This window comes from Lissotriton vulgaris, chromosome 1_2, assembly GCF_964263255.1.
Source record: "Lissotriton vulgaris chromosome 1_2, aLisVul1.2, whole genome shotgun sequence".
Taxonomy (NCBI): Eukaryota; Metazoa; Chordata; class Amphibia; order Caudata; family Salamandridae; genus Lissotriton; species Lissotriton vulgaris.
In genome coordinates, this window is record NC_141686.1 from 93,469,310 (window position 1) to 93,496,182 (window position 26,873).

The 26,873-nt window shown below is 45.6% G+C and overlaps 1 protein-coding gene across 1 annotated transcript in view; it reads right to left on the reverse strand.

Moving 5' to 3' along the window:
* The window catches only part of LOC147733977 (adenosine deaminase 2-like), a 525,029-nt gene extending 507,954 nt beyond the window's left edge, over nucleotides 1-17,075 (reverse strand). Inside the window, exon 1 of the mRNA XM_086952883.1 lies at nucleotides 16,968-17,075. Coding sequence (XP_086809009.1) covers nucleotides 16,968-16,978 — 11 coding nt within the window. The 5' untranslated portion in view covers nucleotides 16,979-17,075. The remainder of the gene's footprint in view (nucleotides 1-16,967) is intronic.
* Nucleotides 17,076-26,873: the final 9,798 nt, after the last annotated feature.

The window sequence follows — 26,873 nt, forward strand, 5'->3', positions numbered from 1 at the left end:
CCCATACTAGACTAAGTAGAGTGTGAAGAGAGTTCCATTTGATATAGATGGGCCAATGTGACTATCCAAAAGCTCGGTTTTTGCCGTTGTTTTGATTGATCAACTGTTACAATTCCCAGAGGTTAAATCATGTCAGATCATAATAAAGTTTCTTAAGGATGTTTCTGAAAAGGAAGGATTTTCTAAAGCTCTAGTCACAGATAATAGAGTGCAATTAACATCAACTGAAATTAAAATCTTTTTAGAGGAGCATGGCGTCAAACATTTATGCACATCAGAATATTATCTTCAAACTAATGGAATTGTAGAAAGTTGGATTAGGGTATTGAAAGCGGTTTACAACTCGCATTACCTTTTAGTGAGGATTGCCATCAAGCTCTTAAGAAGTTTCTATGAAGTTACTATGTCACACCTAGACTCATGGGTGATGAATCTCCATTTGAAAAAATGAGAGGCAGAAAGATGGTGTGTAACTTAAATCAGATGTGCATGATGGATATTAAAGATAAAAAGGATGGAGGGGTAGTAAAGTGTGATGACCGCAGATGGTCCAAGGAAAAAGAAAATGTAGAGTCAAAAGAAAATAGGAAAGTTTGTCAACCCCTTAGAGAGGGAGGATAGGTAAGTATGAGTAAGGGAAGATTCGTAAGGGCAGGGTGATCGACAATTTCACTCCCTATAAGAATAAGTAGAGTAGGAAATCAGCTGGTTCAGTTATCTGATGGTAATGTTTGGAGTATGAGTAAAGTAGTAAGATTACCAAACTGTCTTTAGCCAGAAGTTGAGAGGAATGAATGCCATACCAACATGAATACAAATAGTGCTGGAGTTTAGATTCATAGAAAATAACAATTTAGCAAATGGGTTAAGTGGCTACCAGCATAGAGCAAGGTTTTACAAAATGTAAACAAAGGGGGAAAAAATTAACAGTTTGTCCGCACACCGTATTTCTTTCTTCATCCAATATTTCCAGCCTATTATATTTCTTACCTTATGCAACATTTTGCATTTATCAATGTGTTATGAGAATTGTGTACCTATTAAATTGTAATATTTGCTCATTCATATAGAAATATGTAGTTGTTAATTATTAGTTTGATATATAAAGAAATTGTTCGACGAAGGGTATATGTGACATCTTAGGGAAACTTGGTGGCTGGAATCTCATATTGCAATGTAGAATTGTATGTGACAGAGATCTGAGCCACTTACAGTTATCCCAGGCATTTACTCTTGTGGAAGGTTTATTCCTGCTGCCAATACTTCCAACGAAAAACCCACCTTGTTGGATTCTGTGTAGCACTAAGAAGAATTATTACAGAACAGGGTGTAACACTGGGGAGGAGTGGAGTTAAGGAGAGAAGGCTGTAGACCTGTAATGTGACGAGGGGTGTCTTTCATGGGCGATTTAAAAAGGTATACAGAAATAATATCGAGTACAAACATATCGAGGTAGTGAAATATCGAGTTGTAAATATCAAGTAGACAGAATATCGATAAGACAAAATATAGACTACAAAAATATCGAATAGATGGACAATAATATCGAATCAAAAATATAGAATAAACAGAATATCGAATGGACAGAATATAGACCAGAAATATCGAAGGACAGAATATAGAAAAAAAAATTATCGAGGGACAGAATATAGACAACAAAAATATCGAATTTTAGGTAAGTAACTAAGTCAATTTATGGTATTTAATTTTTGCGTAATATAATTCTGGAGCGGGTTGTGGGTTTATAGGGGAATAGGGTGGGAAGTAATTTAATTATAATTAATTAAATATTTTAATTTATTGGTATTTATGTACAATTAATTGTTAATTAATTATTAATTGGCAATTAATTAAAATATAATTGGTAATTAATTTTTATTAATTGATTAATTGATAATTATGTGAATTTTATTTATTTATTTTCTGCAGCGGGTTGTGGGTTTATAGGGGAATAGGGTGGGAAGTAATTTAATTATAATTAATTAAATATTTTAATTTATTGGTATTTATGTTCAATTAATTGTTAATTATTGATTAGAAATTAATTAAAATATAATTGGTAATTAATTTTTATTAATTGATAATTATGCACATTTTATTCATTTATTTTCTGGATGGGTTGTGGGTTTATAGGGTAATAGGGTGGGAAGTAATTTAATTTTAAATAATTTTATATATTTTTTTGTATTGGTATTTATTTAGATTTAATTCTAATTTAATTTGTAATTGGTAATTGTTTAGTTTTAATTGGTAATTAATTTATATTAATTGATTAATTGATAATTATGTTAATTTTATCTATTTAATTTTTGTAGTGGGTTGTGGGTTTATAGGGGAATTGGGTGGGAAGTCATTTAATTGTAATTAATTACATTTATTAATATATAAATTGGTTATTAATTTGAATTAATTGTTAATTATTATAAAATGTGTTAATAATTTATTGTTATTTGTAAATATTTTGTATTAATAAGTAATTATTTTTTAGTAATTAAATTAATTGTATTGTTTTAAATTGAATAATTATTATATTATCTTAAATTTGGAATTAATTTTAATTAATTTGTATTTGGTATTAATATTTAATTTATATGAAGTATTTACTTTCCCTACTGTTGCACTCACTGGAGTGGGAATAGTAATTTTTTCCCTTACACTATCCAACGCTTTCCTTACTGTTGCACTCTCTGGAGTGGGAATAGTAATTTTTACCCTCCCTCTATCCAACGATTTCCCTACTCTTGCACTCTCTGGAGTGTGAATAGTAATTTTTACCCTCCCACTATCCAACACTTTCCCTACTGTTGCACTCTCTGGAGTTGGAATAGTAATTTTTACCCCTATGCTATCCAATGTTTTCCCTACTGTTGCACTCACTGGAGTGGGAATAGTAATTTTTACCCGTACGCTATCCAATGTTTTCCCTACTGTTGCACTCTCTGGAGTGGGAATAGTAATTTTTACCCCTACGCTATCCAACGTTTTCCCTACTGTTGCACTCACTGGAGTGGGAATAGTAATTTTTACCCCTACGCTATCCAACGCTTTCCCTACTGTTGCACTCACTGGAGTGGGAATAGTAATTTTTACCCCTACTCTATCCAATGCTTTCCCTACTGTTGCACTCACTGGAGTAGGAATAGTCATTTTTACCCCTACGCTATCCAACGCTTTCTCTACTGTTGCACTCACTGGAGTGGGAATAGTAATTTTTACCCTCCCACTATCCAATGCTTTCCCTACTTTTGCAGTCTCTGGATTGGGAATAGTAATTTTTTCCCCTACGCTATCCAACGCTTTCCCTAACTGTTGTGCTCTCTGGAGTGGGAATAGTAATTTTTACTCTCCCACAATGCAACGCTTTCCCTACTGTTGCACTCTCTGGAGTTGGAATAATAATTTTAACCCCCACACTATCCAACGTTTTCCCTACTGTGCACTCACTGGAGTGGGAATAGTAATTTTTACCCCTACGCTATCCAACGCTTTCCCTACTGTTGCACTTACTGGAGTGGGAATAGTAATTTTTACCTCTACGCTATCCAATGCTTTCCATACTGTTGCACTCACTGGAGTGGGAATAGTACATTTTACCCCTACGCTTTCCAACGCTTTCTCTACTGTTGCACTCACTGGAGTGGGAATAGTAGTTTTTACCCTCCCACTATCCAACGCTTTCCCTACTGTTGCACTCCTTGGAGTGGGAATAGTAATTTTTACCCCTACGCTATCCAACGCTTTCCCTACTGTTGCGCTCTCTGGAGTGGGAATAGTAATTTGTGCTCTCCCACTATCCAACGCTTTCCCTACTGTTGCACTCTCTGGAGTTCGAATAGTAATTTTAACCCTTATGCTATCCAACGTTTTTCTAACTGTTGCACTCACTGGAGTGGGAATAGTAATTTTTACGCCTACGGTATCTAACGTTTTCCCTACTGTTGCACTCACTGGAGTGGGAATAGTAATTTTTATTCCTACGCTATCCAATGCTTTCCCTACTGTTACAGTCACTGGAGTGAGAATAGTAATTTTTACCCCTACGCTATCCAACGCTTTCCCTACTGTTGCACTCTCTGGAGTGGGAATAGTAATTTTTACCCCTACGCTATCCAACGCTCTCCCTACTGTTGCGCTCTCTGGAGTGGGAATAGTAATTTTTACTCTCCCACTATCCAACGCTTTCCCTACTGTTGCACTCTCTGGAGCTCGAATAGTAATTTTAACCCCTACGCTATCCAACGTTTTCCCTACTGTTGCACTCACTGGAGTGGGAATAGTAATTTTTACGCCTACGGTATCTAACGCTTTCCCTACTGTTGCACTCACTAGAGGTGGAATAGTAATTTTTACCCATATGCTATCCAACGCTTTCCCTACTGTTGCACTCTTTGGAGTGGGAATAGTAATTTTTACCCCTACGCTATCCAACGTTTTCCCGACTGTTGCGCTGTTTGGAGTTGGAATAGTAATTTTTATCTCTACGCTATCCAATGTTTTTCCTACTGTTGCGCTCACTGGAGTGGTTATATTAAATTTAAACCTCTCGCTGTCCTACGGTAAAAATATTGTATATGTTTTGTTAATAATATGTGTGTATATATATATATATATATATATATATATATATATATATATATATATATATATATATATATATATATACATATATATATATATATATATATGTATTAAAAAAATTGGGGGTATTTTAAAGTTACATTAATTATTTATTAATTTGAGATTTATTTAATTAATTTAAGTATGTTTAAATTAATTATATTGATTATTATATTACTTTTTATTTAATTTTAAGACATTTAAAAAATTTGATATTTTGACAGTCTATATTTTTTACAATCGATATTTTTGTAGGTCGAAATTTTGTCTGTCGATATTATGTCAGTGATCCTGCACAGTGTTGCTATCTATAATGCAATTTCAGATGTCATCAGGGATGTTATCAGTGTAGTCATTGAACATGGCATGAGTTATATGTGAGTGTACAAGCTGTTATAGTTATAGTTACTTCTGAGCATCAGTTTCAGTTACTTGAGATAACTGTGACTGGAGGATTTCAGTGGTTTTGTTACTTTGAAAAGTTTTGCTTTAAGTTACATTTTCACTTAACTATAGCATCCATCTAACTTTTGTTTTTTTCAGTTAATTTCTACGTTTTTTTAACATGAAATAACAATATAAAGGCTGTCATTTTAAGTATGGCAGACATACTCACTTCCTCAAAGGGTCAGACATCCAAAATACCTGACATTTTTCAGGAGGTCAGCACATCAACATACATAAAGCAGACCTTTTGGCTTTGTTAATAAGTCACAACAATAATCTATCAATAACCATCATCCAATGTATTACAATGTACAGGGCTATGATCAAAAGTATTTACGAGTCTCCCCGGTCCCCCGCAGCTTTCATAGCTGATTGTGTGGAGGGAGACTCATTTACCTCAACACTCACTTCCGGTTGGTTCCGCCGCATTACTGGAAGTAGCCAGTCTCGTGGTTCGCTTTGGCACCCCCAGGTCAGGACTTAAGACCGGGATCGTCCTGACGAGCAGCGGACGCGTGCAACAGGCGCGCCTAAGGCAATCCCGTTTGCGCCCTTCCGCACCCTGCAGGACCAGGGGCCAGTAACCCTGTCCAAATTACACGAGCTCCCACCAACCTGATTGAATATTCTAAACTGGAACTCAAAGCCCTAAAGGGGGCTGTTCACCCTTCCTGTCTGCACTCACTGGTCATCAATGAATCCGTGAACTGCCACATCCATGGCTTTGCTTTAAAGACATTGCCCAAGCAAACAAAGAATACATGGTTGGAGAAAGACTACTCCAAACACTGGAAGATGGGGCTAATCAATTGTAGATCTCCCCCAAAACACTCAACGGAGATCAAGCTATTGATAGAGGACGAAGATCTGGAGGTATTGTTCCTCACAGAGACCTGGCTTCGAGAAAGCTCGATCCCTGAGATTTTAAGCACCCTTCCCCTGGGCTTTGAGAAATATCAACTAGATAGACTCGGTAAAATAGGAGGTGGCATTGCCATCATTTGTAAAGCACATCTGGCCTGTGCGATCACCCCCCCCTCAAGATTGTTGATAGCGAAGCCTTGGCATTTAGACAGTCTCTTACCCCAACTACCTCTCTCTCTGGTAGTCTCATATATAGGCCTCCAGAAACTTGCACGCCTTTCTTGGAGGCGATCCCGGTCATCCTAGCCGGCATGATGATAGAGAAAAGCTCCTTCACTGTATTAGGCGATTTTAATATTCATCTGGACGATCAGCATAATCCATCAACGAAAAGATGTGTGGCCGATCTTGAGGCCATACAACTAGCTCAACTGATGCATCATGTCACTCATGAAAAGTGCCACATTTTGACCCTATTTTCTCTACGACCCCAAACTGGAGGTGCTTGCTCCAATCCTGATGCCCTGGTCAGATCACATCTTTGTTCCCATGCGGTATCTAAAACCCCCTACAGTAAAACTCAAGGGTAGTTGTCCAGCACTAGGTCGCAAGTGGCCAAGGCAGTCCCCTGAAGCCTGGCTTACAGGCCTTGAAGTGACTGCTACATCAGAAACAGATGATCTGGAGCAGGCACAAAAAAATTGGTCAACCTGGATGAACGGAAGTGTGGATAGGAACTAGGAAACCAGGGCCAAGAAAGCCTAAAAAATCCAACAGGTCATCATGGTTCATCCCTCAGCTGGTCGCGCAAAAGAAAAGCTGTAAAAAACTAGAGAGGAGCTGGAGGAAGATGTATGCCCCTGAGCTCAAGTTAGCATACAAGGCAGCTATCCGGCAATACCACAAGAGCATCAGGGAGGCACAAGCAGCCTTTTTTGAAGAAAACATTGAGAGATCCTCAAACTCCTCGAAGGAGATGTTTAAGATTGTAAAATCACTCACAACAGTTGAATCCGGTGCCCACTTCTCCCAACACACAAAAGTAAGATGTAATGAGCTGGCCACATTTTTCAAGAATAAGGTGGAAAAGAGTTATAATTCCCTTCATTCAAACACAAGTCAGATCTCAGTTACAACTAAGGGTCATAAAAATAGCCAGGTACTCCCTATCAGCATAGAGCAGGCAACAACTCTCCCTCCCCCTGTTATGTTTTCATATCCTAAACTAGGAGAGGAACAGGTAGGTTCCCTTCTACGGAACATCAAATCAGGGTCCCCTATAGACCCTTTACTGCCCCACATTCTCGTTCAGGGGGCTGTGTTTTAACTCAACTCACCAGCCTCATCTCCTTATCTCTTGAAAAAGGGATAGTACCTAAAGAGTGGAAGCATGCCATTGTAAAACCATTGCTAAAAAAACCTCAATTAGACCCCACGGTCATTGCAAACTATCGCCCAGTCTCATTATTGCCCATTTTGGTAAAGATCGCAAAGAAACATGTGAACAGTGCCATCTCACAGTGTCTGGAAGATCATGGTCTTTTACATCAGACCCAGATGGGTTTTCGGCCGGAGCATAATACGTAGTCAGCTCTAGTCATTTTCACTGAAACATTTTAAAACATACTAGATCAGGGAAGGGCCGCTGCTATTGTGTTATTAGATCTAAGTGCGGCCTTTGACACGGTAATGTCCGGCGGCTGCAGATGTACCGCAACGTCTCCTCCGGGCTCACCAACGACCGTTGAGCCTCGGTCACAATTCGCGCCCAAGGCCCCGGGATCCGCTCCGCAGCAGCAAACCTTAAACAGGCACGGTACATCACAAAATCCTACAGACATACACAAGCGGATACAAACAGTGCGTAGACGCACACACAAACAGACACAGGCAAACTCATGGCGAAACACTGAGGCAGTCAGGCACACTCACTGCAAGCACCCACTTTTAGGGGCCCACAAAACTAATTCTACCTTCAGATGTGCAAGAAAAGTCAAGCGCACACAACCTAAATAATTAATCTACGACTTGTTGCTAAGCAAGCAGACACAGTGACAGGTCCACATACAATCTGCTTCTCAGAAAGACGGGACAACCCAGACCACACGCGCCTGTCCTCAGCAGTCTTATAGAAGAGGGCCGAGTAGCCATCTGGGCCTGGTGCTTTGCCATGCTTGAGCCTGGCAATGGCCGTCACTACTTCCTCTATGCTAATGTCCCTGTTTAGGTGGTCCGCCTGTAGCGGGTCTAAGGAAGGCAAAATGATCGAGTCTAGGTAGGAGGACATAGCCGGCACGTCCGGTGGGTCCCCTGCATAGAGGTTGCCGTAGAACGCCGGGAACGCAGCCGAGATACAGGCGTCATCTGTCACTATTCCGCCCATGGGATCAGAGAGTTCTTTCACCAGCTTGCTCTGCCTAGTGGCCCGGAGTCTATTGGCCAATAGTTTGCCACAGCGATCCCCCCCCAGTGTAAAACGCATGGCGTAGTCGAAAGGCCGCATATTCCGCCGTGTCCATATCTAAGGCGGCAAGAAGTTTCCTCGCTTCTTTAAGCTGCCGCCAAATCCTCGGGGCCCCAGTTCTGCGGTGAATCAGCTCCAATTCCCGGACCCTGTCAGTAAGCTCATCCCTCTTTATCCTGCGCTCCCTATTGTCGGCCGCAGAGATCGATATGAACTCTCCTCGGAGGACCGCCTTCAAAGCTGCCCACTGGGTGGCTCTGGTAGTATCTGTGTTGTCGTTGTGTGCTAAATATTCACGAAGTACCTGCTCAATACGGTCCGTCACCATTTTCCTGTGGAGTAGGGTGTCCCGGACGCGCCAGACCCTCGCCGGGGCGGCAGACGGCGGCAAGCAAAAGGATGCCTCAACAGGGGCGTGATCCGACAGGGAAATAACCCCCATGTCTACGGTAGTCGCTAGAGCCTGCACCGGGGAAGTGACCAGGAGGTGATCAAGCCTCGCATAAGTCTTGTGCGCGTGGGAGTAGTATGAGTAATCCCTGTCCGCGGGGTGCTTATGACGCCAGAGGTCCTGGAGGTCCACCTCCGCAAGTCGCGCCTTGCAACCAGCTGAGAATTCCCCGACTTGCGGGGAGCGCTGAGCCGATCTGTCGACCACCGAATCAAAGACCATGTTAAGGTCGCCCCCGAGGATAACATGCCTGTCCGGCGAGGCTGAAATCTCTTCCACCGCAGACTGCAAGAACCGCTCCTGTTTGTCATTAGGGCTATAAAGAGAGCCTATCGTGAATATCATGCCCCCCACCCGAAACCTATGTGCCAACATCCTCCCTTTAATTTCTGCGAATTTATGGATGTGCTCCCCCCTGAAGTGTTGAGCTACTAGAATCGCTACCCCGGCTGTCTTGGTAGGACCTGAAGAAAAGAACTGCGTCGGAAATTTACAAGAGCGTAGCCTATGTGTGTCCTGTGGCAATAGGTGGGTTTCCTGAAGGAGACAGATGTCTGCTTGGGTGTTCTCCAACAGGGAAAGCACCGCTCGCAGCTTAACGGGATTGTTCAGACCCCTAACATTCAGGGTCACAATTTTAAAGGAATGAGGAGGCATAGGAAGAAATGTGTGTAAAGGTGGAAGTGTCCTGCATGGTGAATACGGCGGGTGAGCATACCCCCTCAAACTCAAACAGCAAGTCGGGCACCCACCAACAGTATGCAACGCCCCTCCCCCTTGCGCAGCGCGGCCTAGTACCAACCACCAGCCCCAGTGCGACCAATTCCCCCGTCATAGACGCGCCTACCTCACAGACCCCCTCCCCATGCACCAACCCATCGCCACGAAGCAAAGCAAAATGGAGAAACACAGGCAAAGCAACATCTCCTAGTAAAGCGCACTGGACAACTCCTTTCCCCACACCCAACTCCCACGAACCCTCCCGGTACCCCAACACCCCAAAACAACCCCTTACAAACCCCAAACATTGTCCCCGTCCCTCCAAAAATAGAGTCAAGGAAACCATTGTCCAGGCCGGCCCAAAAAGGCAAGCCTATGGGAAAGTCTCGAAAGTGGACGTCCAGCCACAACACAACCCCCGCTCCCCCCCCAACTTCCCCAGGCCCCCAAACCTGCAGCTCAAAAAAGAAGAAGCGATGTCGATCTCCCCCCGGAGAATTCTTAGGCGGTCAAAGCAACCTCCTCTGTCGCCGTTTCTCTAGCGACCTCCCGCACAGCATTGTCCATCTTAGCCCGGATGGTAGGCGAGTCCGGTCTCACCGAAGAGGTCGAAGACCTGCGGCCAGGGATCGATTGCCAGCAATCCCTGGTGATCCGGCGACGACGTGGCGTGGGCCCATCTTAGTCAGTCGCTGTGATGCCCAACACAGTACAGGTGTCCTGGAGGGAGCGCAGCTGATGCAATATTCCGTTCCAGCGGAAGATAATACGGAAAGGGTGGCCCCAAGAATATTGAATGTCATGCTCCCGCAAGAAATCAGTCACAATCTTAAAAGACTTGCGTTTCTGCAGGGTGACCACTGAAAGATCTTGAAAGAGGGCCACCCTGTGGCCTCTGAACTCCAAGGAGGGCTTAGTGCGAGCTACCCTTAGAATCCTTTCCTTCAGGGGATAGTCCGGCAGGAAAGCCAGAAGATCGGGGGAGGTGCCGGGGCACGACGGCGCGGGCCCACTCTATGAGCCCTATCGATCCTGAAAGTAAAGTCTGCCGGCTCACCCAGGACTTCCCGAAACAGATCTTGCAAGTAGGCGGCCGCCTCTTCCCCTTCTCATCCCAGCGGTACGCCCCGGACCCTGATGTTGTTCCTCCGGGAACGGTTCTCGAGGTCCTCCACATGGGACTGTAGATCAATCTGCTGGTCTCGGAGCCTAATCACTTCTTGCTGAAGCTGTGTGAGTTCCTCGTCCCGGGCATGTCCCGCTTCCTCCACTGATGAGACTCTTTCTCCTAGGCCATCAACCTCTCTCCGGACTTCTCGTACCTCCCCCGCTACTTCCTGCTTGAGAGTCTGGAAGTCATCCCGTAGGGAACTAAAGAGCGACTCAAGGAACGATCTAGTCACTGGTGGCTCCCCTCCATTTTCCCCCTGTGAACTGCTAGACTGACTGGGGGAGAGTTGTCCACGATCCTGTCGAGCATTGCTCCTGTTCAGCATCTCCGGCAGGGTGCGGTCACCCTTCCTGTTCCCCCTGCTACCGGCCATTTTGTTCTCCAGCGATAGCAGCGTTCACAACACCACTTAGCTACCCGCTGTGTGACCGCCCTGACCGAAGGGGCCGCACGTCGCTCCTGTAGTGCAGTCCAGCACCCGTTCTCCACTGCTCCGTGTTTACTCCACCTCAGTGCTAGGCCGACGGGGTACAGCCTCCAGGTCAAAATGGAGTCCACGCTCCGTAGCACGCTGCCTCTCAAGCCCCAGGCCGTACACGACAAGGGAGCCACCAGGTCCCCATGGCAGTCGCTTCAAAAGGCTCCTGAGATTCCTCTGGGCCGGAGTTGCACCATTAGGCACCCACCACTGTCTGTCCGGCGGCAGCGGGTGGGACGATCTCGTGCCCCGAGCCAGGCCGACAAGGCCTCCGAAATCCTCGGCCCCAGTCCCATCCACGGCCATTAATCGGTTGGTTGTCTCGGCGTGGCCCCAACTTCTCACCGCTCCGGTCGCTTTCGTTCAGCACCACAGTCAGCGGCTCCGCACTGCAGTAGGGGGCGGACCCGAGCTGGTCCCCCTTCCCCTCTAGGCCACGCTAGCGGCCTCGGCACAGCACCTCAGGCTCGAGTTTGCTCACAGGGCGGACCCAACGGCACTTCCGGTCGGGCCGCAGCTTTCGAAGGTCGTGGCTCGGCTTCCACAGTCCACCAAAAATGCCTTCTGGCGCGCAGATTTCTCTCCCAGCAAGGTCCACCAGTTCTCCACTGCACCCACCGTCGCCAACTAGCGACGGTGGGGGGAGATCAGCGATAAAGAAGGTGCTCAGGGGCCTGGGTCGGAGGAGCTCGCCAAGGTCGCATCTTTCTACTCCGCCATCTTGGCCACGCCCCCCGAAGGTCCATATTTAGCATAAATGGGAGAGACCCGTTGAGAGCCTTGCTCTTATCCTTAGGTTATTCCCAGATGGATTCCTTCCGTATCAAACTGGCGTTGACGTTTTTCGGTGGTAACTACAGATTTTAAAGACCACCTTCTTCAGGAAAAAAAGGAATGTTCCGGGAAATTACTCCTCCATCGTACTCTCAATGATCTCAAGAGACCCAATGCTCTTTTTCTCTGTTCCTCACTCATATATGTCTCTCTCTCCTCAAGACTGGCAAATTGGTCTTTGCTTTTTTGTGAGGGTGGGCCCCTATTCGATAGTATTGGGACTAGGACTATTTTCTTATCCTGTATTTAAACCCCCATCTCGGGTGTATGCACCTCCTACTAGTCGGGCCCTCTTGTTTACTAGATGCCTCTGTTTTTAAGGAGTGGCGATTTTCCAATATTATATTAAAATCATCTGAAGGAAAGTGGGGGCGTTGAGATAATGTAAATGTAAATGTAAATTGATACTTGTATAGCTCACTACTCACCCGCAAGGGTCTCAAGGCGCTTGTATGAATACCGCTGTGGAACCCATCCTGGCTTTCCCTGTGAGGCGTCCACTCCTGGTCAACCCCAAGGTGGAGGCCAGGCATCCTTATCGTTGTGAAGATTAAGCAAGCTATTGCCCAGAGTTGCAGAGTGGGACTCTATGATTGGAAAAGGCACCGAGGCGAGAATTATCAGGTCCGTGGAATTTTTGAGCCCAAGACCCGCCGAGGCGGGGAATTGAACCCTGGTCCCGGGCTAGACCTCTGCATCAGGGTCTGCCGCTCTAATCATTGAGCCACACTTCCCCACTCGTCACCGAAATTATGCAGCAATGGATTCTCAATTAATCCTATAGTGCCGCTCTTCCGCCTCCTAGAGGTCAGACTTCAGTCAACTCCTTCTATCCCTCCATGTTCTCGTTCCAGCAATCTTCCTGATGAAAATGCCGCCATGACAGGATGCCAACGCTCTCTTAACTGAGGTCTCCCACATGCTCAGCTCTATCCGCTGCTACCAAATCTCAAAGCTTGTGGTGTAGTTCTCAAAAACAGCAGGCATGTAATTCTGAAAGACGGAGGTGACAGCAGCTGCGAGTTAGTATACCACTTTGAATTTTACTTGTGTTTATGGAATATTATATTAATAATGTTAAAATATAAATATTTTGCTGATCCATTGATCTTTTATGGTTCAGATCTTTTTATTAATTTATCCAGGAACAAATACTCTTACCTAAATCCAAAGGCTGATGCGGTAGAACAGTGGGAGAACAGAAGAAGGAGATAGAAGGGGAGGAAGGGAGGATACCACGGGGGACTGGGAAAGATGAGAGGAAAGCAATAAAATATCAGGGGTTGTCACCTAGGCAGCATAGCTGCTCTTGCCAGAAATAGCTCTTTCGCAACGTATTCAGTGTCAACAGGCTGGGTCTTTTGGTGCGTCATACCCACTGCGGTCAGTCTTTGTCTTGCTGATCAGGCGTGCCCCCTTGTCCTGTAAGCTGGTGTACTCATAAGTAAAGAGGACCAGTAAGTTCCCAAAAGTCTTGTGCCAGTAATTGGAAGCATGGGCCTCTCATTTTGTCAAAGTGTAGCAACTTGTTCTGCAGGGAAGCAGTAAGCTTGTCCATCCCTGTGATGTCCCACAGTTTATGCAGCCAGTCAAAGTGAGACGACAATGTATCTGTGCCCCATTTGGTTTTGATGACATGTTTAGCCCCACACAAAGCCAAAACCCATTATGATTGATTTCCCTTTGTTAGAGTGTTGAGGGTGTGTTTGGGCATTGGTGAGGCTCAGTAGGACATAGCTAGAAAGCCAGGGTATATCTGTTGCAAACATTTCATTGATATCTTTCAGACAGCCTACCAGTAGTGTTTGAGTTGGGGACAGAACCAGAGGACACGAGTCAGTGTGTCTGGGTGGCCAAAGTTGCGTTAACAGCCATTAGGACTGTTGAGTTTCCATTTCACCTTCTGGCTGGGGTGTAGCACCAATAGTGTGTAATCTTAAGCATTGCTTCTTTTCCCGAGGCACAGAATGAGGAGGTTTGCACTTTGTGGAGGATGTCAGTCCATTTCTTAATGATAAAGTGAAAGTCAAGCACAGTTTCTGAGCTACAGGGCAAGAATAGTTGCACAATTCCCATGTTTTGAATTGTGTACCCAGACCCACCTTATCTAGTATTTTCCACAGAAAAAGGCCTGTGCAATCGATCAAATGCAGTGTCTCTGTCAATTGTCAAGAGAAGTGCTGGAACGCACTCTACAGTGAACATGTGTCTGTCTGTCAGTCTCTCAGACACCCTGGAAGAGAAAGCGGCACAGTGTGAAAGGTTATGTTTGTGACTGGTTATCTTTGTCTTTATCGATTTAGAGAAATTTGGGGAAGACACCTTGGATTGTTTCTGCAGGACAGTAGGTTGGAGAAAGAGGTCGGTTTTAGTTTTGGGCTGATGATCAATAAGTCAGGAGTTGGGGAAACTAGTGAGTCTTGAGTAGCGTCATCACATGTTGGTAGATTGGGGGTTGGCAGGAGATCCTTGAGTTGTTCTCTGAACAGTAGCAGGTTGGATGGGTTGTGATGCCCTACTGGAAGTCTGTTTCAAGGGCTGTTGTCAAACATTAAATGGATCAGACCTCTGCGGAGTATTTTAAAGTGAGTTATTGGGAATGTGGTGTGGGGTTGGAACATAGCTTATTTTTTGGGGTGATTTTGTCCTTGATTGATAGTGGTGCTTATCAGTAAATGGCTTTGTGAGGTAATGGCATGGAGGTTGAAAAAGCAGGAAGAAGGAGTAGTTAGCATCCAGGAAATACAACAATTTACTGTTTCAATACAGCTGTCCAAGAATGGTAATATGCAGTTGCATGTGTTAAAAACCTTAGCCCTGCCTGGTCTTTACAATTTATTATCAAATTGTAAATACCAATGAATTAGCAAAATTAAAAGGCAGCAGGGAGAGATTCCAAGACCAGGTTTACTAATGTCACAATGTCACAAGTGAGGGGAAATGTTGATAAACGAACTCTGACCCCAAGAAACGTGTACATCTCTTTAAGCCAATGTGCTGACCTAATAGATGCACCTCATGCAATATACTCTTTTTTACATTTTCCTATGTTGGAATATGCCTGGGGGTTTTGGGAGCTGTGTCAATGTGGATGTCTCTGGGTATGAGGTATTGACCTGGTGGGGAATATTTTTCTTGTTTGCATAAGCGTCAACAACAGCATTGCTATGTCACTGTACAGAATACAACAAGAATGCTGTATGAGTGATAAGGGAAATGAAGGGGTTTGAACAAGACTATTATACATGGTCCAAAACAAAAAGTGCTTGTGGTGGGTCAGTGGTAAGAATGTGTCCCCCACTCCAGGAAATCCTCTCCTCCATCAGTGGCCTTTTTGTATATGGGTGGGTGGGTGTTTGTGTGTGTGTGTATGTAGATGGAGAGAGAGAGAGAGAGAGAGAGAGAGAGAGAGAGAGAGAGAGAGAGAGAGATCTTCAAACAATGTAATCAAACAGCACTGATTTGCTACAAAAGGTAGTTGGACAATTTAATGTGTGTGGCAAGGTGCAGTGTCTGTTTTTTCTGTGTCGTCACCCAATACTTTGATCACCTGTGGTGGAGGGCACAACGGGAGCCAGGACAAATAGCACTGGGGAACAGGCACCAACTGGCCTCTATAGAGACACCAGTGAAGACTCTGGAGTAAACAAATACAAACTTTGAGGCTAGGGGTTTTGGGAGAGTATGAGAAAGAAGAAGGGCAATAAGGTCTGTACAGGATTGATGAAGAGCATAAGAATGCACTAGACGCGCTAATAAAGGGACCCAGTGAGAAAGTATGAAGGAAAGACATCACAAGGTGCTATAGGGACAAGGTCAGCTGGGGTATAAAAGAAGAAAAGAGAGGTAGGAAATGGAGAGGGTGAGAAAATGGATGAAGGGAATACAAAGCAGATAGCATAAAAAGAGCAGAGAAAGGGAGAGAAATACTGCACAGGAGAAAGGAAAAGCATAGTGGAATGATTTTGATGGGATGGGAGAGAAACAGTTGGAGATAAAAGTGATAGAGAATCGAAAGAAACAGGCTGGGATGAGAATGAAGAAAAGATTGGATGCTCAGAAATAATGGAATGGAAGAGATAGAATGCAGTCAAGACTGATTTACATATGGCTGAGGTGGCATGGTGAGCAAAAGAATGATGGCTTTAACCCGGATCTCTTGACTGGGGGGTGAATGTATGATTTATTCAGCATTCCATCGATCATTTGTTTGGGTAGCCCAAGTATTCAAAGGCACTGACAGAGGAGGCTGAGTTGCCATGCAAACGGAGTGTTGTCATTCACATACATGCCAACCATCCCAATTCAGGCAGAAAACTACCGATTTCAAGGCTACTCTTCCGCCTCACGATTCAGGTAGGAGACTACCGATTTCAAGGCTACTCTTCCGCCTCCCGATTCAGGTAGGAGACTACCGATTTCAAGGCTAGTCTTCCGCCTCCCGATTCAGGTAGGAGACTACCGATTTCAAGGCTAATCTACTGCCTCTTGATTCCTGCCTGCAAAAACCTGATTCCTCTGCGGGCTTCAGCTGACAGAATGGTCTTGTGTGACTGGTAGTATGGAGTGCCAGTAACCTGCGCCAGCAGACCAGTGCACTACATTGTTGTCACGCTCTCTGCTTGCCATAGGCTTTCCCGGTGCTGAAAAACGACTTGTATCTCATGTTTGATATTTGATCTTGCAGCAGCACACTTTCAAGACCCATACATGACAACAGACCCTATTCAGGCCTCGAAATAAATCAGTGGGAGAAATAAATTAAATCTCCCTATTATTTTACTAAAATCTCCCACTTTCTTCTTCTAACATGCAGCCCCAAATGATATGCAGCTCTTATCTGGCGCGAAGGGACGACCATGACACAAGTTAGCCATTAGGTTGTATTTAAAAAATGTTGTTTAAAAAATGCATTTCCTACCTGTTTACCATACATACCCTCCAGAGGGAAAAAAGGATGAGCTTTGACCGGAGGAGAGTGCAGAGGAACCGCCTGAGCGTCCTGGTTTACTTCAGTCGCCAAATGTCTGCCTCACGATTGTATGCGATTATGTTTTTGTTATTAAATCATTACTAATTAAACATTTCTGTGGCAAGCAGCACACCCTGCGCAATGTGTCTCACTCATGCTTTAGTTAATGTATTCCAGCCATCGGGAAAAACACAAGCAAACCCCACACATTTGTGTTCCCCTACCCAGCATGCCTTTGTTCATTTTAAGAAAGGGTCCTCCATTCATTTCCCTCAAAAACCCTTTTCTTTAACTGAGGAAATAAATGCGTGCTGCGTAGGAGGAATACAAATCTATGGACTTTGCCTGGGCTTTTCAAGATGGCTGGAATATATTAACGAGAGCACCAGACACGTTACGCCCGTTTGCGGATTGCAAATTTTTAATTAGTAATGATTTAATTACAAAAAGATCATCAGGGCAAACAAAATAGATCACGCTGGTGCGGCGCGCGAGGCAGACAGTTGGCGCCTGGAGCAAAACATGAAGCGCTGGCAGTTTCTTTGCACTGTCATCGGTTCAAAGTTCTACCTTTTACTCAGGGGCGTAAACAGGTAGAACATGCATTTTTTTAACTAAAAATCTCAAATACAACATAATGGCTAATTTGGGTCGTCGTCGTCGTCCTGCGGTGCGCGCCAGATAAGAACTGCATATTCAGGTTTGGGTTACATGAATGCATGCATATTTGCCAACATTTTAGAAGAGGAAAGTGGGAGATTTTAGTAAAATAATCGAGAGAATCTATTTCTCCTATTGACTTATTTCGAGGTCTGAATCGGCCGTGTCTGTTGCCCTGTATGGGACTTGAAAGTGTGCTGCAGGATCAAATATGAGAAATGTGTGGTATGGGCTCGTGGGTGTTGGTATGAGTGCTGCGTGAGGTTGCAGAATGTGTGGGTCACGAGTGGTTGAAGAATGTTGATGGTTGAATAGGTAGCCGGGCTCTACGGTAGTTGGAGATTGTTGTTGGAGGGTGGAGCAGTGGCGTAACGAAACTTGAGCCCCCCCCTGCAAACTACATGGAGGGGGGCCCCTCCCATCCTCTGTGCCAGTCTAGAGTACTCAGGTCAGCGACCCGCCATACTGCAGGGGATGCGGGCTATTGTTACGCCACTGTCACCAATACAGCCGTTATAAGTAACACTGGATGGTGGAGTTAAAGGTTGGGAGTGGTCTGCCAGCAGGCTATCATAGGCGGTGGTCCATTCATTTCAGGGTCCCTGCCATCAGTACGCCGGAGAAGTTTGGCCAATTTTAGGTGGGTTTCCTGATGCAGACTCCTGTCATGATATACAACATCGGGCCCACTCATCGTTCAGTTTTGACAAAAGCGCATCCACTGCCCCTTCTCGTTTCTGTTTTAAAACATTAGACAATGCGACAATGCAGTATTTCAAAAGCAGATGTAACTACAAAGAGCACATTTTGATAATACATTTTTATTAGTAGACAATAGCAATCTTAAGAGGCATTGCATAGCTTCATACACACTTTGACCCCAATTCCATCACAGTCTCTCTCTCTCTCTCTCAGTCTGTCAGTCTCTCTCTCGCAGTCAATCATTCTCTCTCTCTCAGTCAGTCAGTCTCTCTCTCTGTCATTCAGTCTCTCTCAGTCAGTCAGTCTGTCAGTCTCTCTCTCTGTCAGTCTGTCATTCAGTCGGTCGGTCTCTCTCTCTCTGTCAGTCTCTCTATCTCTCTCAGTCTGTCAGTCAGTCAGTCAGAGTCTCTCTCAGTCAGTCAGTCTCTCTCTTTCTCTGTCAGTTTCTCAGCCAGTCAGTTTCTCCGTCAGTCAGTATTCAGTCTTTGAGTCAATCAGTCTCTACTCTCTCTCCACTCTATTTTCCTCTCTCAACTCTGTCCACTCTATCTCCACTGTCTCTCCCTCCACTGTCTCTCCCTCCACAGTCTCTCCACTCTCTCACTCTCTCCACTCTCTCTCCACTGTCTCTCTCTCCACTGTCTCTCTACTCTCTCCACTCTCTCTCCACTCTCTCTCCCTTCTCTCTCTCCACTCTCTCTCCCTTCTCTCTCTCTACTCTCTCTACTCTCTCTACTCTCTCTCTCTCTCCACTCTCTCTCTCCCCACTCTCTCTTCACTCTCTCTCTCTTTCTCTCCTCTCTCCCTCCACTCTCTCCACTCTTGCTCTCCACTCTCGCTCTCCACTGTCTCTCTCTCCACTTTCTCTCTCTACTCTCTCTCTACTCTCTCTCTCTACTCTCTCTCACTACTCTCTCTCTCTCTCCCTCCACTGTCTCTCCACTGTCTCTCACTCCACTCTCTCTCACTCCACTCTCTCTCACTCCACTATGTCTCTCACTCCACTCTCTCTCACAAAGTAGAGTGCGTTGCCATGGGCGTCCGCAGAAATGTTTCGGGGGGTGGCACATTCTTAACTTCATCACCATCCCCCTTGCACTCTTCTCCCCTCTGCCTTGCACCCTTCTCGCCCTCCCCTTGCACCCTTCTCTCCCTCCCCGTTGCACCCTTCTCCCCCTCCGCCTTGCACCCTTTTCTACCTTGCACCATTCTCCCCTCTGCCTTGCACCCTTCTCCACTCTGCCTTGCACCCTTCTCTCCTCTGCCTTGCCCCCTTCTCCCCTCTGCCTTGAACCCTTCTCCCTCTCCACCTTGCACCCTTCTCTCCCTCCGCCTTGCACCCTTCTCCTCCTCCACTTGCACCCTTCTCTACCTTGCACCCTTCTACCCTCTGCCTTGCACCCTTCTATCCTATGCCTTGCACCCTTCTCCCCTCTGCCTTGCACCCTTCTCCCCTCTGCCTTGCACCCTACTCTACCTCCGCCTTGCACCCTTTTCTACCTTGCACAATTCTCCCCTCTGCCTTGCCCCATTCTCCACTCCCCCTTGCACCCTTCTCCTCTCCGCCTTGCACCCTTCTCCCCTCTGCCTTGGAACCCTGCTCCCCTTCTCCCCTCTGCCTTGCACCCTTCTCCCCTCTGCCTTGCACCCTTCTCCCCTCCGCCTTGCACCCTTCTCCCCTCCGCCCTGCACCCTTCTCCCCTCCGCCTTGCACCCTTCTCCCCTCTGCCTTGCACACTTCTCCCCTCTGCCTTGCACCCTTCTCCTCTCCGCCTTGCACCCTTCTCCACTCCGCCCTGCACCCTTCTCCCCTCTGCTTTGCACCCTTCTCCCCTCCGCCTTGCACCCTTCTCCTCTCCGCCTTGCACCCTTCTCCACTCCGCCTTGCACCCTTCTCCCCTCTGCCTTGCACCCTTCTCCCCTCTGCCTTGCACCCTTCTCCCCTCTGCCTTGCACCCTTCTCCTCTCCGCCTTGCACCCTTCTCCTCTCCGCCTTGCACCCTTCTCCTCTGCGCCTTACACCCTTCTCCACTCCGCCTTGCACTCTTCTCCCCTCTGACTTGCACCCTTCTCCCCTCTGCCTTGCACCCTTCTCCCCTCTGCCTTGCACCCTTCTCCCCTACGCCTTGCACCCTTCATTTACCAAAGAGAGTGGGCCACCCCCACTCCCTACCACGGGGGCATTTGTTACGCCCCTGTCTGTGGCTCGTTAATGACCAGACTTATTTTTCAAGAATGACTTTTTTTTAAAAAAAAAACATAATAATGGAGAAATAGTAAGCTATGGCGAAGCCTGAACAACAAGAGACTTCATTTAAGGCACTGTGTGACACAAAGTATAAAGTGGAAAATCGTCTACATTTAACATGAGTATATTAACTTATAGCAGGCGATGTGTGAGATTTGTTTAATGTGTATCCCGTTTATTGAAGGGATGACACTTTAAGCCTTTCATTCATTCTATCTGTGCAGAAGGGTTTTAATTTTGGCACATTCTGTACATATTCTGTACATTCCACATATGTTGAATATCTATCTTTTTATATAAAAGTATTTGTATTTGAGTAGCATATGTTTGGCTGATGAGAGATGTAGTTAATGTATGGTCTTTTGACTCACTAAAAACACTGGTAATAACTCACGTTGAATTCTATTCCGTCGTTTTTAGCTCCATCTGTGCCATAATACACAAGAATTAGTCGTACAGAAATCAGCCTTGGCCCTGCCTGAACAGGGCATTTCAACCCAATCTGCCCGGCCATGTCCCTTCAAACTGGAAGAATAAGAAATCCCAGGTTTTTTTTGGCCTGCTTGTCCGAATTGGCTGGAAGAGTTTTTGTAAAATACCTGCAGAGATTTACAATTTTTGGGACTTAAAACCCACAGACATCCTGTGAGTATTCTCCCCAAATTATTGGAAATGGCTTTTATCCACAGTCGCTGGCTATGCCTTGCCCCACAGTCGCTCAGTGTCCCTGAAATCTTGATCTGTGGGGAATGCTCTCTCTGGGCCCCCACTTCCACCCTTGTCAGGGCCCTGAGCAGTGCTCGGTGCTGCCTCCAGCTCTCTGGGACCCCCACCCCATCCTCTTTCCGGGCCTCGCCGCTCTGACTGAAGAGAAACAATGTATGTTGATACTTTGTTTCTCTTCAGTCAGAGGGAGGGGGCCCGAGCAGGCTGCAGGCTCCACCTGCTTCAGATGAGACGAGACGGAGAGAGGCTTGCTTCAGCGCAAGCCCCTCTCACAGCACAGCCCTCAGAAGAGCTGAGGGGGCGACGAGCTGGAGCACGGCAACACCGGGGATGTGCTGATTGCTGATTTTAGTACCTTTTCTACTTATCAATGGTTTTGAAGACTTTATGCTATTTTCCTGCCATGAATGACATGATGTAGGAATTGCATATTCAAGCATGCCGATCGTCTGAATCTAAGTGCCTCCAATAGATGTATTTTCTTTCTTTTGGAAACATTAAGGAAGTAATCGTGACGTCAATCAACGTTCTACGCAACTGCTCCAGATCAACGGCGGTTTACGGCAAGGCATCGGAGTTGCTTAGCAATGATCGAGGTTGTTTGGCATTGAAGTGCTTGGCAATAGCACACGCACAATATTAAGCGTCAGTACGTGACTAACGTGGTTGCCATTTTGAAAACAATAAATCATTTCTGGCTCCTCACCACATGCAGACCTTTTTCATTCGCTTTTCAATTGCCCCCTTGTTCACAGTTTTTGGGTTCAGGTTTGGTCTCAAATTAACAAGATTTTTTCCTCCACGCATTCCTTTTCTATTTCACATATTTTCATAGGGAGTGTCTCTCCTATTAGGGAACATTGTTCTTTTAATATCAGGGTAATTGACTTATTATTAGCAGTAGCCTTCCAACAAATCACCAAAAATTGGAAAGATTTTACTAAAGTATCATCCCAGGCTTGGTGGTACGCTGTTTGCTATAACCATAGATTAGATACGACTTTTGTTTTCCTCTTAACTTTTGCTACAAAAAGAAGAGCATTGTGGAATCCAGTTACGTTATTTTTTTATATGAGTGCTAGGTGCTCTCTGTCTCAATCCCCAAAGCAACAAGAAGTTCCTAAACCTCCATGACTTCCTCTAACTTTTAAGATGTACTTCTTTTATTTTGAATTCTTATTAATAATGTATATTTATTATGTCCTTCACTTTTCTCTAATTTGCCAGTTTTCCTTACAGTCATGCTTCATTTTTGGTTCTTTTTCTTTCGTGTTATTATTATTACCTGCTTTATTGTATGATTCTATTTGCCATCTTAATTGACTTAGGCAAGATGGCCGCCAGTGGGCTGTAGAGCACAGTCGCACTTTCTCCCTCTCCCAACTAGCAGGATGAGGAAGATGCCCTGATGTCCTGATGCAGACCTAGAGCTGGGTATGCAGGTGCTCCTGTGGTTAGTAGGCGGTCAGCGAGACGGTCTGCGAGGGGCAGTCAGCACCGCAGGAATACGTTAGAAGAAGTTAGCCCTATCAGTGATCAGAACCGTAAGAGAGCACTGGGGAGCCGCGTGTAGTAACCTGCCGAAAATGGCACAAAAAGGCAGAAGCGAAAAGGAAAAGATGGTGCTAGTAGGAGGTAGCGCGTCCAAGCCGCTAGGAACAGGCACTATACTGAAAATACCGCCATCAATCAAACAGGCAACTACCGCGCCCCAAAGGGCACAACAAAAGAAAGTTGAGAAGGGGGAAAAAAAGCTTGAAAATAAGCCAGCACAATCGACTTCAGTGGGGAGCGAAGCTCAAGGGCAAAATAAAGACATCTCCACATTGCCGCGGAACAGCAGGTCAGCAGTTGCCAAAGAGCTTAAGGATTTCAGCTACAGACAGCCTACCGTAACTGAAGCATTCGGTGTGAGAACTGCAGCATCCAGGAACCCGGCAAAGCATCCGCCTGCTGAAAATCCTGACACGGACGCCGACAGAGAGGTGAATGCAGCGGGAGCCGTCCTCGAGGACACAAGCGTCTCTGCTGCTGAGCAACCAGGAAGCACTGCATGCGCACGCCCGGTGAGAGCAGCAGAGCCGGGAGAGATGGAGGACGCAAGCAGCGATCAGCTATAACGGGTGAGCAGTGGGCCTGAATCACTCATAAGCAGAGTAGCAGAGGTGGCAGGGGGCTCTAACAACGCCCAGATGCTGGATGCACTCCTCCAGGTCAAAGAAGAAATGTATAAAAATATGACCCAGATACAGGGCGCAAAATGGGGGAGTCTGGTGAGCCTTGACTCACAGAAAGACCGTGAAAGTGAATTCTTTTCTGTTAATGAGGGCACAGACTCCACCTCAAGCGAGGAGGAAGGTGGAATTTCCACAGAAATCAGCTCTGATACGGAAGGGAGCAGTGGGCTGGAGGATAAAAACACACAAAAAAGGAGGAAACCGCTGGCAAGACGAGGAGGCAGAGGGGAAGGTGTCCCTGATAAAACTAATAAAAAACTCTTATGGGACTACTCGGCAACCTCTAGTATGTATCAGGAGAGGGCGGAGCCACAGGAGGGGCAGAAAGTGGAAATCCACAGCAGGTAACAATGGACAAGATGTATGATACACTAAAACAAATGCAGGCTGAAGCTAGAGCTGAGAGCCGGAGAGCTAGGCATGATACCAAGAAACAACAGGCATCAATAAGAAGAATGAACAAAAAGTATGAGGAGGTGGAAGAGCGAGAGGTTCAAGTAGAAGAAAGGACGGGCAGGCTTGAGGATGAGGTCACAGACTGGCAGGCATTCAAGATGGAACAATCAAAAATAACGGAGGATCTGCAGTGGAAAATTGAGGACTTTGAAAATCGCCAGAGGTGTAATAATGTGAGACTTTTGGGACTAGAGGAAGGGGTGGAGGGGCAGGACTCGAGAGGCTTTGTTATCAAGCTACCGAAAGATGCCTTCCCAGAAGCTCAATGGCAATGGGAGCTAGAGGTACAAAGGGCACATAGGTTCCCGCTGATAAATAAAAAGAAACAAGATGGTAGACAGGATAATTTGCCTAGAGCTATGCTAGTATTTTGCGGAAACTTTTTGGCAAGACAAGAAATTATTAAAAAAAAGCCAGACCTGATTCAAAAAAATCAGCTCAGGGAGTCACCTTTTTTGCTCGACCGGACTTCTGCCCTGTCACTGTGGAGAGGCGGTGGCGACTCAGACAACTAATTGCGCCCTTCCAGCGACAAGGTGCAGAGGCTTACTTATTGTTCCCGGCAAAGTTAAAGACTATCACAGGTGTTACTAGGGTGTTTTTTTCAGAAATAAAAGCAGGAGAATATCTATCAGATCTTACTGAGCTGAATAAAGGGAGAGGAAAGAAATAGACGGAGTAAAAAAGCTTAAATATATCATCAGTAAGTTGGAGAGCTATATAGGCTTTGTGCATCAGGACAGAGGGGGTGGAAAAATAAACAGGAGGGAGGAAAGGGAGGCGACTCTACAACACAGCAGTCACACATAGGTCATGCATGACCTATTTGCCTGTAGAAGGGGGGCAGGAAAGGGGGAGCACTGCTGGGAGGGAGGAGGGGCAGAGGGGGCCAAGGGGGGTGTTGGGACACTGTAAAAATGACAAAAACGCAAAAAAAGGTAGAAAAGAAGAAGTATCGCTATCAGAATACAAACACGGGAGTATTAGAACCCTCTGGATGGGAAAAGTAGGAAAAGCTAGAAAATATAAATGGCATTAAGGATTATCTCTCTGAACATATGTGGGCTGAATAATGGAGACAAAAGGCAGAAAGTGGCTGCATTGCTAAGAATGCTTCAGTTAGAAATAATGTGCCTGCAGGAGACACACATTGCTGGAAAAGAAAAATTCCTGCTGGAACAGATGGGGTTTGAGGTTCTCGCACATACAAAACAAGAAACTAGAACAAAAGGAGTTGCCATAATAGCTAAGAAAGGGTCAGTCCAACTTAAGAGAAAAAAGGAGGATCAAGAAGGAAGATGGGTTGTTGTGGAGGTAGAGACACATGCTGGGTGTTTTACAGTTGTATCTGTCTATGGCTCGAATGATGACGAACCTGGAATTTTTGAAAATCTAGACACAGAACTTTCACTGTGGCCAGAGCCTATAATATGCTGTGGGGATTTCAATGTCAATGGCCTGGATGGGGCGGGATGTTTGAAAGGAGGAGATCATGTAGGTCGCAAGAGGAAAACGTGTAAGGCTATACATAATATGGTGTTTCATAACGCTCTGGTGGATGTGTGGGCGAAAAAGAACCCAATAGGGACAGGGAGCACGTATTACTCAGCCCCACATAGAATGGTAGCTAGATTATATTACTTCTTTATCTCAAGCTCAATATTGAGTGGGTCCCAGTTAGAAAGGTTGCCAATGCTAGTTTCGGACCATAATTAATTGGTGTTAAGTCTCCCGCTGATTAATAGGGGCGTGGGTAAAAGTAGCACATGGATAGGATGCTCCGTAAGTTCCTTCCTTTGCTCTCAGAAGATCATAGGAAGATGACGATGCAGGCCTTAATCCTTAATTGGCTCAAGATTGGACTACTCCAAAGTCCTGTATCTTGGCCTGCCGGAATATCTTCTGCAACGTCTGCAGGTGGTCCAGAACTCGGCCGCGCGGCCCATTTTTGGCCTGTTCAGGCGAGCCAGAGTTTCAGGCCTTTTGCAGTCGCTCCACTGGCTGCCTATCCGGAAGCGGATCGTTTTTAAGGCCTTGACCTTGGCCCACAAGGCTCTCCATGCCTCGGGAGCTAAATATCTCCAAAGGAGGCTTGCCTTCTACCATCCGACCCGAACTTTGAGATCTGAATCATTGTTCCTTGCGGTGGTCCCTCGAGTAAAAAGGCATTGGGGGTCGCTCTTTCAGGCTGTTGGCGCCACAGCTTTGGAACACGTTGCCTTTGGCACTTCGCAGCACCTCTAATTTGCTGTTTTTTTTAGGAAGGTCCTCAAAACGTGGCTTTTTGCCCAGTAGTTCGCCCCTCTTGATTCTTGTTGGTCCACTTTGCTTTTTTTGTGTTGTGTTACTCTGCTACTGGTTTTCAATAAAAGCGCCGGGACACTCTATGGAGTAGCCGTGCGCTATAAAAGACAAAACTATCATACCATAACATAACATTTGGGTGAGGCTTATTGAGAGAGCCAGGATATATCAGACATATGCAAGAATGGATCCCTCAATTTTGGGAGATCAATAGGAACTCAGCTCCTGTCAATATGATTTGGGGTGCATTTAAGGCCGGGGTGAGGAGGGAGACTTTAAGTTACACATTGCAAAGGAGTAAGAAGGAGAAAATCAGTATGGACAATAGATTGAGAGACCTGGAGAGACTAGAAGAGCGGCTAATTATGGCCATAACTAGGCAAGAACCAATAGAGGGGATACTGCTGGAGATAGAACTGAACAAAGCACAGGCAGGGGAATGTCTGGCGCAGAAGGCGGTGGACAACTTTTTGTCTAAAAAGGAAAAGTGCTACGAATTCAATGAAAGAGTAGGACACCTTC